General features: G+C 39.6%; 3 protein-coding genes across 3 annotated transcripts in view; 2 read left to right on the forward strand and 1 right to left on the reverse strand.

Annotated features, from left to right (window-relative positions):
• The first annotated feature begins 4,248 nt into the window (after positions 1–4,248).
• On the forward strand, positions 4,249–6,275 carry terb2 (telomere repeat binding bouquet formation protein 2). The gene is made up of 7 exons (XM_068589634.1): positions 4,249–4,432; positions 4,746–4,827; positions 4,976–5,115; positions 5,444–5,505; positions 5,584–5,645; positions 5,742–5,821; positions 5,966–6,275. The coding sequence occupies exons 1-7, from the start codon at positions 4,369–4,371 to the stop codon at positions 6,100–6,102; spliced, it is 627 nt and encodes a 208-aa protein (XP_068445735.1). The 5' UTR covers positions 4,249–4,368; the 3' UTR covers positions 6,103–6,275.
• Positions 6,276–7,054: 779 nt separating this feature from the next.
• sord (sorbitol dehydrogenase) lies at positions 7,055–11,734 on the forward strand. Its single transcript, XM_068588447.1, has 9 exons — positions 7,055–7,678; positions 7,796–7,829; positions 8,394–8,558; positions 8,839–8,998; positions 9,158–9,276; positions 9,774–9,839; positions 9,949–10,127; positions 10,746–10,867; positions 11,262–11,734. Exons 1-9 carry the CDS (start codon positions 7,625–7,627, stop codon positions 11,425–11,427), a joined length of 1,065 nt encoding a protein of 354 aa, XP_068444548.1. The 5' UTR covers positions 7,055–7,624; the 3' UTR covers positions 11,428–11,734.
• A 413-nt stretch (positions 11,735–12,147) lies between these two features.
• Positions 12,148–14,492, reverse strand: part of apba2b (amyloid beta (A4) precursor protein-binding, family A, member 2b) — a 60,251-nt gene continuing 57,906 nt past the window's right edge. Inside the window, exon 14 of the mRNA XM_068587197.1 lies at positions 12,148–14,414. Coding sequence (XP_068443298.1) covers positions 14,343–14,414 — 72 coding nt within the window. The 3' untranslated portion in view covers positions 12,148–14,342. The remainder of the gene's footprint in view (positions 14,415–14,492) is intronic.

The raw sequence follows: 14,492 nt of genomic DNA on the forward strand, positions 1-14,492 counted from the left end.
TTGAGGCAATCATTGACTGCAAAGGATTTTTTTCCACCAAGTATTAAAAGATTATCATTATGTTCACTATTTTGTGTTTTTATTTTTTTATAGCCATTAAAATAAAACTGAAAGTCTACACTTCAACCACATATTGACAGCGTCATTTCAAGTCTGTGTGAAGTCGAGTTAAGAGGAAAATAAGAAAAATTGTGTCACAGTCCAAATACTTATGGCCCTGACTGTAAGTAACTGTATGGCAAAACTATCTTGCAATAGCCATAGATAGTGCCCCCCAGTCCCAACCTCCTACAGTAAGATGATATCTTCATTTATGCAACTTCTGGCAATAAGAATAATAATATTCCAATTCCTGAGTGCAGTCTCTTACTTTTTGACGCTGTGTGAGAATAAAGACACTCCATATTTTCAGTTTAGCAATAAACACTCCAGTCTACCAATCCATGTTACCGGTTAGAGACACAAGTGAGTGAAAGAGACACTACATCAAAGATGAGGCTGAGAATAAAACCCCATCCTGCGGTGGCCTTAATCCTTCAACACCTGTGATTTGAAGCCCACTCCTTTGATGTTGTTGGTTCAGCTGGAGAGAAAGAGACTTGATGGTGTGATAGAAAGAGAAAAAGAGAGATAATAGATTGCCCATTTAACACTGAACTAAAGGTAATGCAAGTTAAAGTGGCAGTTTGGTGCGGATAGCAAATCAGCTCTGCTACAACACTTTAATAATATAACTCCAGGAAGGTTTACTACTCCACCTCACTGACAAAAGTACTGTATGAGAATGCTGACTGGCTATCTGAAGTCTGGAAGCAGTAAATACATTATAACATGTGAAGCCAGCTGCAATTCATGAAGACACAAGTTGTCATTGAGCTTGTCAGAGCGTGCTGGACATTATTTAATACACATTCCTCTATGATGCAGATCTCCATGATCATCCCCTACATCACATAAACTTCTCCACAGTCCTCACATAGCTGAGAAATGATTAAAATGGCGTTTCTGCTTTTGTTTCTGTGTAATGTTTTATCATGCTGCTCATTATTTAGGCTTTCTGGTGAACGGGTTCCATTAAAGATTAGATATGTGAAGATGATTCAGCTTGAATTCCCCTGTGAATGTAGCCATTGCTTCATGAAAACCATCCAATTAAAACATATGGAGCCCAGTTCCTCTTACTACATCACTCCCTCTGAAACACAGCCACAGCATGGGGGCAGAAAAAACTGAAGGAGCCCAAGACAAACCAAAACCAGGCCAAACTGAGCCTCCAGGAAGACCCGAACAGCTTTGTACTGACATTCTGGTTGTCATATTGTAAAGTATAACAACAGCAACATACCAGACCTGAAAGAATTTGTTGATTATTCAATTATTAGAATGAATAAAAATGTACCTGAAACTAACCTGCAATTTTATTGTTTTTTTGGTTTCACCTCTCAAAAGTGAATATGTTTTTGTTTTCATAGACTGTGGTACTAAATTGAATACATTTGGTTTATTGTTGTTTGGAAAAACTAATGATATGAACTAATGATCCCGGGCCACTTTGTGCCCGGGGAAAATGTGACGGGTTTGCTGTTTTATGAAATTACAATGATAGACAAACCCTTAAATTTGGTAATCAAAATAAGAATCATCAAATGAATTAACAAAAACAAATTGCCGCACTAACACGTAGCCACTGATAGTAATATGATAACAACAACAGCAATACAACAATCTAGGCTACCACACAATGGAACAATATCATAAGGGACAGAGGGGAGATGGATCAGCCCCGGGCAGCCGGCTCTGCCACCGCGGGCCATTTACATTGTCCAGCAGAAGGGAAGCTGAAAGGACAAAATCAGCACAACAGAAAACAAAGAGGAAGAGGAGAACAGATCCTGTCATTTTAACATAACTCATATAATGTGAATTATTTCTGGACATCAGAGGACACCCAAAACCCACAACAGGCCTGAGTCGGGAAAAAAGAGCGAGAGGCATGTAAAATGTAACAGTTGGAACATAAATGCACTTTTGTACGTCCCCAGTTGCAACATGAATAAGGGTTGCAGATGAAAGGCTTGTTCTTTTCTAAAACTGATAAATAATTGTTTCGCTTAAAAATGTGGAGAAAAAAGTAACAAAGTTTCACAGATCCAAAAGGTGACAACCAACAATCAAACTAATTATTCATAACTTTTTTATAAGACAAGGACGTCATTGTTTTTTTTAATGAATTGATCAGTTTGCTGTTTTAACGCTCAACTTAGTTAGGACGGCAGCAGACTTTTTTAAAAATTATACATAAATATGAAAAAAAATGTAATTTTTGGGAAAAGATACATTTGGATGTTTTGATAAATAGAATGATTTCGACGGACAGTAACATTTAATATCTCGTGATATTGTAGTTTTTTTTTGTACAATAAAAACAAAAGGTAACCAATAACTAGTGTCATATTATATTATACAGGTGTTTTGAATGCTTCGGTTAATCCACAACAGAACGATGATGCACATTTTCTCCTACCGCTCATGTTAACCCTCAGTGCATGTACCACCAACCAGCCGCTCTCTCTCCAGCGCTTTGTTCTGAGCTGAGCATGTTGGGGGGTTGGGTATAAGAAACAGGGTGTGGCCTCGCTGTTGTCATGGCAACAGAGTGAACCCCCCTCAACCAGTCGGTATGGAGTGCAGGAACTCAGTCTCTATCCAATGACAGTATGTGCCGGCGAGCTGACCAAAATATTACACACATGCGAGCAGTAACCTACATGGCATCTGTGCCTTTGTGCATGCATTTCACAGGCAGTCGGTAAGCTCAGTGGTTTTCAAAACAATGCCTGAGACCTGTCGTAGCCTGAGATGCATCCTATACCGCTCCCTTTGGTGACAGAGTAACAGGCTCTCTGGTTTCACAGCGTTCAAATAAGCATAGCACGGCAGTTATATATGCAATCTTGCTGGACAGCAATATCTTCCTTTATAGGCTGCCACTGTTATAAAACACAAGGTTACATGACATTATTGGGTGTCCGTGTGATAGCAATGAGTATCTGACCTGCAGACAACCCCATTGAGGACGTCATAGATATTCTTAAAGCAGAGGTGCTGTCAAAAACTGCTGTCCAATATGTGAGTGAATTGACAAGACAGTACACAAAGAGCTAAGATCTATCTGTGAACAAATGAAATTTGACAACACAACAGCTGAAATTAAGTGTTTTTTTCAAGTATTTTATCTGTTAGAGACTTAATGGAGCTCCAAAAAGCATGTCTGCAACATCACCAGATTGGAATATTGCTTATTACTAACATTGAAAAACAATTCAGTTCTCCTCACCAGGTGTGGCTAAATAAAAAACTGGGGCACATCACCAACCTTGTTACTACCAACTGAAAGCTGCACCATTATTCAGTACCCGGCTCAATATCATAATTACATTTAAAAGATAAGGTATACACTTCCTATAGCAACTCAAAGTTATTAAATGGCAGCTGCATTATTGAAATGAAAAAAAAGATCAATAAAGAATTTTACTGTGAATATATAATGAGACCGGACTGTTACAAGCCACATAAAATGGACCATGACTTGATGATCAACTTTATATGTTACAAAGTATTACCATCTGGTGGTGAAACGTAGTCCTGCATCCCACTGCTGCTGTGAAAAAAAAATCATCAACAGATATTTCCATTTCCATTTCAGCACTAGGGCTGCTCACGATCCTCTGCTGTTAGCTCAGGTGGATCCACCGTCAGGTGGATCCTCCATCCATTGCCATATTTAAGAAACCTGAAAGACATTAAAGAAACCCTTAATACTTTTCACTTTTGTGAGGTGATAATGTAATAAGATAGTTAAGCAGGATGCATACTCACTTTGACTTTAAACAACATCCAAATGCATCGCCCTGCCTCCCTCAAACGTTAACTTAGATAACTTTGGCTAACTAACAACTAGCGTTATGGCTAGCTTTAAATACACAGACCATTAGCGAAACAAATGCAGGACATTTTTACTCTGGCTGTGGTTTTAAGTTACTTTACTTTATGAGTTTGGTATTTAAAAAATATGACAAACTAAACATTATACAGTACAAACACAGTCCAGCTACTACACTTCATTTCATCAAATATCACAGATAACGAGGCCTTGTTGTTAAGTTAGTCAGACGTCTGTTCCTCTGAATACCAACATTTCCGATTGTTATCGAAACACTTGAATGCAGCAGAGCCGTTGCGCGCCAAACTACCACTCAGCACTTCTTATTTTCAGTCTTCAGCCCTTCATCCAAAAAACTAGAGAGCCAAGCAAGCTGGAGAGGTAAAAGTGTCAATGAAAACTTTTAGAAGCAGAAGGCTGTTGCTATGTTTAAGAATAAGTCTGCCTGGTTTTCGAGCAGTGTGCCACAGCCATGTCAAACCTTTTGGAGTAAGTAACGCAAATCTATTTCTACTAGTATCAGGTCAATGCTAAAAGCTATACTGTAGCTATATTTATACACTTACCTAGTTGTTAGCTAGCTCGTGAGTAACATGCTGCCACTTCATGATTTTTATATTTTAACAAAACATGACATGTATTATCTTTTAAAGGAGAATAAGGCAAATAATTTTACTCTCACAAATCTAGTGTAGGGATCTGTAACTTGTAACCTCACCTTATATTGGCACTTAAAAACACAACCATGGTTTTGGTAGTTTGATCATGGTTTTTGGTCATAACATAAGGTTATGTCTTGTAGTGTCAGAGGGTGGGACCGCTGCTGATTGCAGAACAGCAGCTTTCCTTTTCAGTGATGATGCTACATGTGCTGATACCCTAAGGTGAGTGTGAGGAACTAGAAAGCTGCACATTTATCATCGAGCAGATAATTTGGAAGTCATTACCAAGTCAAATGTTTTGTCTGCGTACATACTCGACAATGAACTGCTTCTGATTCTTCTGAAGCAATGCTTTGACATCTGTTTTCAGGATATTTGAAAGCAAAGATTATCTTAGGAACAAGGTTGCAGTTTTTCACAGCTTGTTTCTGTCCGCCTGTGAGAAGCGCCAGAGTGTGAGGTCGGTGTGCATTGGTCATTTTGTGCTGCCTCCGGCCTCAGTACAGGAGGGTGAGAACTAACATGTTTATTGATTTCTCACAATCAGTGGTTCCCAATGTTGGGGTCAAGACCAGAAATGAGGTCTGAAGAATAGTCTGAGGGGTAGTCAAATGAATAACAAAATTGTTTTTTAATGAAAAAAAATATTTTAGGCACACAAACTATGTTTATATTTTTGGTGATTTTACTTAACTGTTTTAACGTTGAATACTGGATCTTTTTTAACTAGGCAGGTGTCTAAAAACTATTCATAGGGACTAGTCAATCTTGGTTTGAACTTCTCAATTTATTCATTTCAATCTTGTAACAATAACTATGTTCGGTATCATAATTCTAGAGGTGAGACACGTAGTTGGGAGGTTGATTTGGGAGTATGAAGATAAGCCGTCGGTGGAAAAGGTAAATGCACACGGCAAAATGACACCAGTCAGATCATGTACGGCTAATAACGTAATCACTGAGTTGGACTTCTTACAGGGTTTCCATAAGAGTTTGAGTTGCCAGTCAGAAGATGAATACAGTGAAGTGAGCAGAAACAAGTATGTTGTGTTTCCACTATAAATATTTAATATTGGTTCTAAATCAATGGCGAACTGTTCAGTCAATGAATTAAGTCCCAATTACTCTTTTGGCAGTTATGAACCATCTGACACAGATTTATCTGAAAGTGAAGCCCCTCTCCATGCTCAGTCTCAAGGTGTTAACACGCTCTCAGGTGAAACATGTATTATCATTTACTGTATTGTAGAAAAAATAATAGATAGTTCACCTGTAATGAAGGTCTGGTGCAATCAATGTTTAGTTTAATGTTGAGTATGTTAACATAAGACCCCTTGTTCTGTTCACCTTGTCTGTTCAGGATATGTCAACATTGACAACCTGCAGAAATATTCAGGTGATGTGAGTGATATCCACCCCGGATGTTTCAGATGCTCCAACTGTAAAGCATGCTGCTGCCCACTGCGCGCAGAAGCAAAGCAGAGAAAAACGCGTTAAAGAAGAACAAGTAGCGGCTGTGCCATCCACACTTTCTACAGTTTTAAGATGTGGATAATGTACTGTCAGTTGAGTTATTTTGTTTGTTTATTATGTTTGCATTGCATACTTGTACTTGTATTTACAGTGTAGATGTATACACTGACATAAAATAAATCCTTGTCTCGGTCTAAGATCTCTATTTTTTCCTTTCAGTGTCTGGTATGAAAACAGCTGGATGCTTGACTTGCCCCCGTTTTGTCATAGCTTGAGTAGGAAAAGTGGAGTCCTACTGACCAGCAATGACTGCATTGCAGTGTTCCTTATTATTGGCCATTAGAGGCTTATGTAGTTTTTAATTAACCAGTTGTCCGTCTCAAAATGCTGGAAAACATCAAACTACTAAATAAGCACTAAGGCTATTGTTTATTTTTTTAGTTATCTATTAAATACAACAAAACATGGATTCTGTACAAACAAATATCACATAATGGGAATGCTTTACAGATATTTACTATGTCTTTATAGAAATACTTTCTTAATCCGTTTGTCACCAAGATGTAAGACATTTGAAGTTTTCTCTGCAATGTCGATGTCATTAAAAGAGGGAAACTGAGGATTACAGAAATATATTGTTGCCATATTTTAAGATTAAAAAAAATTGAACCTCATTACTACTCATTGCATTCATGTCATACAATAGTATAGACAGTAAAACCAGCCAATTGTGTTTGACTGAGACGATGTGGAGGGTGTCATGCTAATTACATCACGGCATATGGACAATGAGGGCTCAATGGCAACCTCTAATCAATAGCAACGTTGTGTACAAACATATCAAAGAGTCACGAGTAATTTAATGAGGGCATTTAAATTCCTCTGCGCGGCCACCCCTACAAAGTGGACTCTTCCACTGGGCTTTGGCCAATCACATGCTTTTTTTGGTATCAGCCCTTTATTAGGAAGATGGAAGGCTGCGTGTAGTTTTTTTGCACTATGGCACATCTATCAGCACGGACTATCGCTAACTGCGTGAGGGTTAAGGGCTGTCGCACTGTCACATCGTCAAGTGTAGCATTAGATGCCGACTTTGCCTAAGGGAATTACCCACAGTTCATAGCAATGTGACTTTAAACACGCAGTTACCAATAGAAGTATGGAGACGTAAAAAGAAAAAGGTAAACAAAGAGGCACATGTGTGTTCAGCCCAGTGAATTACGTTTACTTTCCATTGCATTTCCATTTTTTACGTTGCAAGGAATTGTGGGTAATTCCCTCGGGCAAAGTCCGCTTCTGAAGCTGACTCACGGGAAGGATTCATAAGACATTTCAGCCAGAGAGCCCTCAAACAGTCGATGACAGTGGGACGGCCCTCAGCCCTCACGCAGTCAGCGGGAGCGCGCCTCAAAGTCCGGGAGTCCGTGAAGTAGAGATCGGGACTGCGCCTCTGACAAGAAGAGAGATCTCTCTCTCTCTCTGGACTCGGGCCACCTCTCTGCTCCTTCTTCACCCTGTTGTGTTTTAAAGACGTGTTGCATCTGTCATGGCGCAGGAGAATCTGTCCGTGGTGTTGCACGCAAAGGAAGACCTCCGGGTGGTAGGCGACCGATCTTCAGCTTTCATCGTTTGCAGTAACGTTGCTACAAGTCTGTGTGACTTGAACTGATCGCAAACCTTTTTTTCTTTTTTCTTTTTCTTTTTTTTTTTTTTTCAGGAAAAGCGCCCCATTCCGGAGCCGGCACCTAATGGTATGACATATGAAATTGTGGTTGAGCTACCATTTACACTTTATAGATCACCCACAAGCATATCGAAATATGTGAATATGATGCACATGCTTTGCAAGACTATAATAAGTTAAATTGATTACATGTAATGCAATTCAACTTAACTAGGTACAGTACTTTCTTTAAGCTTGATTTATTTTCTTGTAGGAAAACAACTTATCATAGTTTTCATGGCTTTGGCATATATTTTAGAGTCAGAAGTAGTGTAGTAGTTTTTTAAATATTCATTCTTAAAATATTCGTGACTTGCAAGTCAACAATGCACTTGTGTCAAAAATAGATATTTCTACAATATTTATTTTTCAAAAGTCTTATCTTTAGCCAAAAGCAGGCCAAACAAAAAGGCAAAAATTGGCATTTTGCTTCACTACATTCAGTCATAGCATTGAAATGCTTAACAAATCAAGCTGATGTAGGACATGACAGCGAGGCCTGGATCCATGCTGGTCTGTAGGGTCTCTCTGTGACAAGGTGACAACATCTGCATACTGATACTGTGTCTTGTGTGTCATGTTTTGCACCCAGAGGTTTTGCTCCAGATGCACTCTGTAGGAATCTGTGGATCAGATGTTCACTATTGGCAGCACGGACGGATTGGGGACTTTGTGGTCACAAAACCGATGGTGTTGGGACACGAGGCATCGGGGCGGGTGGTGAAGGTCGGATCAGCAGTCAGGCACCTCGAAGTGGGTAAGTGGGTGAGCCCTGCAGAAACATGTCATTCTGTTAAAATGGCAGTCTTGCTTCCACGAATCAAAAGATCTTCATAGATCACAAAAATGATTGCATCTGCCAATACGGGTCCCTTTTGTCAAACTGTACCTGCAGTGCCGCGAATGCATTAAAGCATGCATTTGTGGCATTGTGACGTCATCTCACTAAGTCCTTACATTTGTATGATATTTAAATCAAGTTCACTCTCAGCAACAAAGTTATCTGGATAAGGCCAACTTCAGTGTATTTCCTGTAGGTGACAGAGTGGCCATTGAGCCGGGCGCACCTCGCGAGATGGATGAGTTCTTCAAAAATGGACGCTATAACTTGTCTCCTACAATCTTCTTCTGTGCCACTCCCCCCGACGATGGCAATCTGTGCCAATACTACACACACAGTGCCAACTTCTGTTACAAGTAATCGATTATTCAACATCGTAAAGGCTTTGCACCAGAGATTACCTCACAACTTTTCGATCTCTTGACCGGCAACAGTCTCTTTTGCCTAACTTTGCATGTTTCTCTTGCTCTTCTTGTCCTTCTTGTTCTTCTTCTGTGTCTTTTTCAACTGTCCAGGTTGCCTGATAATGTGACATTTGAGGAAGGAGCTCTAATCGAACCTCTGTCTGTGGGGATCCACGCCTGTCGCAGAGCCGGTGTAACACTCGGCAGCACCGTGCTCATCTGTGGCGCAGGTACAAATGAGCACAAAGTATGACAACACAATTAAACAAGTAGGACAATTCCATCAGCAAGATACTGCCGGCTGCCTCTCAGGACATGCTGCCAACTAATATAAAAAGAGGGTGATTGTGTTGTGTTTGTCGAACATGCCTTTGCAAACAGCACCATATAGTTGGACAGACATCGATGGGTGTAGGCACTAAACTGAGAATCATTGTGGCACAACTTGAGTGTGTGGGGGAAAAAACTACTGAAGTTTCACACTCCTTGTGAAACACTTAATATTTTACAAATTCCATATGCTGCAAAAACAAGCTCATGCACATTTGAGACGCCTGCATAACCAGGGAAAATTGTGTCTTATTGCTAAAAAAACATCACAACGTTGACTCTTTTTAATTGTATTTGAACAGTGACATTTTGAACTCGATAAATTTGAATAAATCTGAATAAATTTACACTTAACACCTTATATTTAGCATCCTGCATCTTTCTTTTCTTCCTACAGGACCTATTGGGTTGGTCTGCTTGCTTGTTGCTAAAGCAATGGGGGCCTCACGGGTCGTCATCACCGGTAACACACATGCACACACACCTCAACCAACGCGACATAACACGCAGATTCTGGGCGCATCTTATTTTCAGGGTTTTTTGTGTGTCTCTAATCCACCTCTGCTGTTCAGATATGTTACCTGAGCGCCTGACGATGGCCAAAGAGTTGGGTGCAGACTTCCAGCTGAAGGTGAAGCGAGGAGACGAACCTCAGCATCTGGCCAAGAGCGTCGAGGAGCAGCTGGGCGCTCAGCCTCACGTTGCTATCGAATGCTCTGGTGTGGAGAGCAGCGTTCAAACTGCCATCTACGTATGTGACTATTCAGTGAAGACCATTTAATGTTGTATTAGAGATATGAAGCAGCTCTGCACATAGTATAGATATTATTACATTTACTCGGGTACTGTACTACTGACAATTTCATTTTAAAATACTTGTAATTTAGTTGACTGTTTCCATTTTATGCAACATTATACTTAAACTCACTTGTTTGACTTTATTTGCTATAGCGACTTGGTACTTTATAAATCTTGCACCAAATAAAAAATGTGTGCGTAGCTGTACTAAGTTAATTTAGCCATTAATCCTTCCATACATTTTGGATGCCGCTCCTGAACTTTTAATGGAGTATTTTTACATTGTGGCTTTGCTGTTTTTACTTAAGTAAAGAGTCTGAATACTTTCTAATTATAGTACAATGTACTTGGTCTATAGCGAAGCATGTAGAGTTTCAGTATTTGAATACCTATGGTATAATCTAAGTTATTTAGCATATCTATCTCTCTATCTATCTCTCTATCTATATCTCTCTCTATCTCTCTCTCTCTATCTCTATATCTCTATCTATCTCTCTCTATCTCTATATCTATATCTCTATCTATCTCTCTCTATCTCTATCTCTATATCTCTATCCTTTTTTCCTGCCAGGCAACACGTTCAGGAGGCGTGGTGGCGTTGGTCGGTATCAGTCCTCCGATGGTCACTGTTCCTCTGACCCATGCTGCCTTAAGAGAAGTGGACATCAGAGGAGTTTTCCGCTACTGCAACACGTAAGAAAAAAAATCCCTTTTTGTTCGATAAGCAGACGTTTAAAAGAAAAGCTGAAAGCAGTTCTACTGTAGAGTAAAATGAAATGTCAAAATGAATTGCTCTAATCATTTGTTTGTGTTTTATTCATATCACAATACAATTCTATATAATATACAAAAATGGAGACTGAACAGGTATAACTAGAAGCCAAAAAATGCTTACATTCCCATCCTTAATTATTATCAATTAAATCAGAAGATTAATTTGAAATAAAGAAAGAAATAATACATGCATGCATGTATGCTGCACACTTGTAACCCTCAAATATTGTTTGAGGGTTTGGGCGAAGCTCAACTCGACCAATTATTAGGTGATTGAACTCTTGCGTAAAATGTTTGTCAATCTGTGTTGCAGCTGGCCGATGGCCATCGCCATGTTGGCGTCAGGGAAGGTGAACGTGAAGCCCCTTGTGACCCACCGCTTTCCCCTGGAGCAGGCAGCCCAGGCCTTTGAGACAGCGCGGCAAGGTCTCGGGATCAAGGTCATGTTAAAGTGTGACAAGAAGGACCAGAAGCCTTGATCCGACCCGAGTGACTCAGCAGGACTAGTAGACATAATCACAAACAAACATTAACCCGAAGGAAGATAACAGAGCGGTTCAGAGAGAACCGATAGCAGCACTATGTTCTGACTGCAGGTCAGAGATCTAACACGCATCACATGGTACGAGTGATTCTGTCATCATGCTCAACTTTGTTTTTAATTTAAGGGTTATATAATTTGTTTGTTTTATAAAATGTATATTGGTTTGTTATATGGCTACTCCAGTCAAAGGAAAATCATTAAAATAAAACAATGTTGAGTGACTCTTTTCTTTTCACACAACCAGCACTACCTCACAGCGGACATTAGGGGGAACTGGAGGCTCAAAGAGGAAATAGAAATATCTTTGACCCAATTCTCTGCTCTATATTAATAGTACACATTATTCATATATTTATTAGTCTTTTGTCAGGATACAAGAAACATCATTTACCATGATAAACCAACACAAGTATCACATCGAACTTTAAAAATATGCGAGGTTGGCTTTAAAAGGCCTCTGAGGTCTTCTAAGACAGTCCTTACCTACACGCTCAAATCAAGTGAAGTGACATAACTGAGCATACTTAGCTTAAGTATGCTCAGATATGTCACTTCACTTGATTTACTCTTCCAGTGGGAACACAACACATTCAAAACATGCTCAGGATTATGTGTTACGAAATCAACGCTTAGAAAAAAAAAATCCGCATACAATATGTACTATACACGAGTCACGGGGTACCAGACATCAAACTACAACTTTGGAAACAAAAGAAAGAGACTTAATACTTTTAGGTTTTAAAGATTTTAAAGAAGTCATCTTACTGTCTGCATTGTAACTTTATACACACGTCTGTGGATTGCTTCTCCAATTCCAAATATTCCAAATAAATGCTTATGTCATAATTAGTATGTAGTGTGACATTGAGACATCAAGTAGGTTCTATAATGATAATCACACTTCATCATTTTTCTGAAAGTAAAACTAAAATTGCGAAAAATATACTCATGAGTTTTTATTTTTTTCTCATGTGAAACTTTTTTTTAAATGTATTTATTTTTATTATTCTACTGGTAGCAATGGGCTACCATACAAAACAGGCTCATCGTGAAAATGCATTTTCCGAGTTGGTACCCAGACTCCACTTTAAGACAGCAAATTCCACCTTTTTTTTAGAACAAGTTTGTTTGGGGCTGCACGGTGGCGTAGTGGCTAACACTGACGCCTCACAGCAAGAGAGGCCGCGATCGGATACCGGTCTGCAGCTCCTTCTGTGTGGAGTTTGTGTGGGTTCTCTCCGGGTTCTCCGGCTTCCTCCCACAGTCCAAACACATGCAGCTTAGGTTCATTAGACTCAAATTTGCCCGTAGGTGTGAATGTGAGCGTTAATGGTTGTCTGTCTCTATGTCTGCTCTGCGATGGACTGACGACTTGTCCAGGGTGAACCCTGCCTTTGCCCCTTAACAGCTGGGATCGGCTCCAGCGCCCCGCGACCCTACACAGGATAAGGGGTTCGGATAATGGAAGGATGGATAGAAGTTTGATCCAGTTCAACAAAAACAGCCGGGTTTAGCTCAGATTTTATTTTCTTGCCACAATGACATGAAACTACTTTACGAGGCATGCACACAGATAATGCTCATGTGTTTCAAATGTACTACAATGCATTGTAAAACCTTTACCCAGCGGTTAGGCTCGTTTCTGTCACAGTGTGTGTGATTCACAGTTCTCTCTTTCCCTCTCCAGACTAAAGCCAACATACAGGTGGGACATGTTTGCAGAGACGAAACCTATGTTTCTTGTTGTTTTTTTTTAACATGAGCACAATACGAGACATTTCTTTATGTACAGACATTCTAATACTGCTTATGGCAATGGGACAGCTCACACAACACAGTTACATTCACAATCCACTCATAGTATGCATGAGTTTCAGTCAGGAACACTAAAGATGAACACACAGTAAAGTAGCACACAAAATAAACTTCATTTTCATACATGTGACTTTGATATCAAAAGCATAGTTGATGCATGTTAATAGTTTTACTCAGTTGCTTGTTATTTAAATGTGTGTGAGTGTTTGTACATGATTTATAAAAGACTTAAGAGATTGAACTCCTGTATTGCCGTAAAATGAAGAAAATGAAAAGGATATGGCGTTTCTCCCATAAGCCCCTGTTGCGAGCATTGGTTTGATTCACATGTACATCATATCAACTTAGCATATTTAAACCCAACATTTCAGACACTTAACTCATTCACTTGTTTTACTGGCAACTATGATATCAGGCATTTAATTGTGTCTTTGCCATCATCACAAACCATTTCAATTCAATAAATATTTACAATGCAGCTGTGGCTCCTCCCCACCCCTCCACCGCCTTCACTTGCAATATTAGCAACACATGTATTTACATGAGAAATAAATAAACAGAAAAGAAAATGAAACTATATCAGAAGTATAGCAGAAGTATTGCATTACATGAGTATAAAAAATAAATTGTGACGCATTCGCTTGATAAGTCCGTCCACACGATCTCACGGAAGTAACACGGAAAAGCACTGACAGGACAAATAAATACACACACACACACACACACACACACACACACACACACACACACACACACACACACACACACACACACACACACAAACAGAGTCTCTTCAGCTGTTCAGATGGAAAAAAGCATCTCATGTCAATAAAATGGCTGTTGCATGTCAAGCACAGACAAGGGAGAGATGATGAAGAGTTGAAGTGATCATCTCAAACACAAAGAAACCAAAGAGAAATTAATTGACAGGGAAAATCAATTCTCCCCCAAGTCACTGGCCAGCTTGGTTTGCCCCGTAAGATAAGCGACCAATCAGAGGACAGCCTGCCCTGCGGCTCGGTCCCTAGATATCGTTTATATGTACATAGGTGTCTCCTGTCCTGTAAGAAGTCTGAACATGGCTGCCGGCATGGTCTTCATGTGGATCTGTCAACAACAACAACAAAAAAATCTCAATTAAAAATGACCAAACATACAGCGTATATTTTCATATTTAAGCTGTAG

The sequence above is a fragment of the Clinocottus analis genome, unplaced genomic scaffold (genome assembly GCF_023055335.1).
Source record: "Clinocottus analis isolate CAN_PGR_092001 unplaced genomic scaffold, fCliAna1.0.p SCAF_1, whole genome shotgun sequence".
Lineage (NCBI taxonomy): Eukaryota > Metazoa > Chordata > Actinopteri > Perciformes > Cottidae > Clinocottus > Clinocottus analis.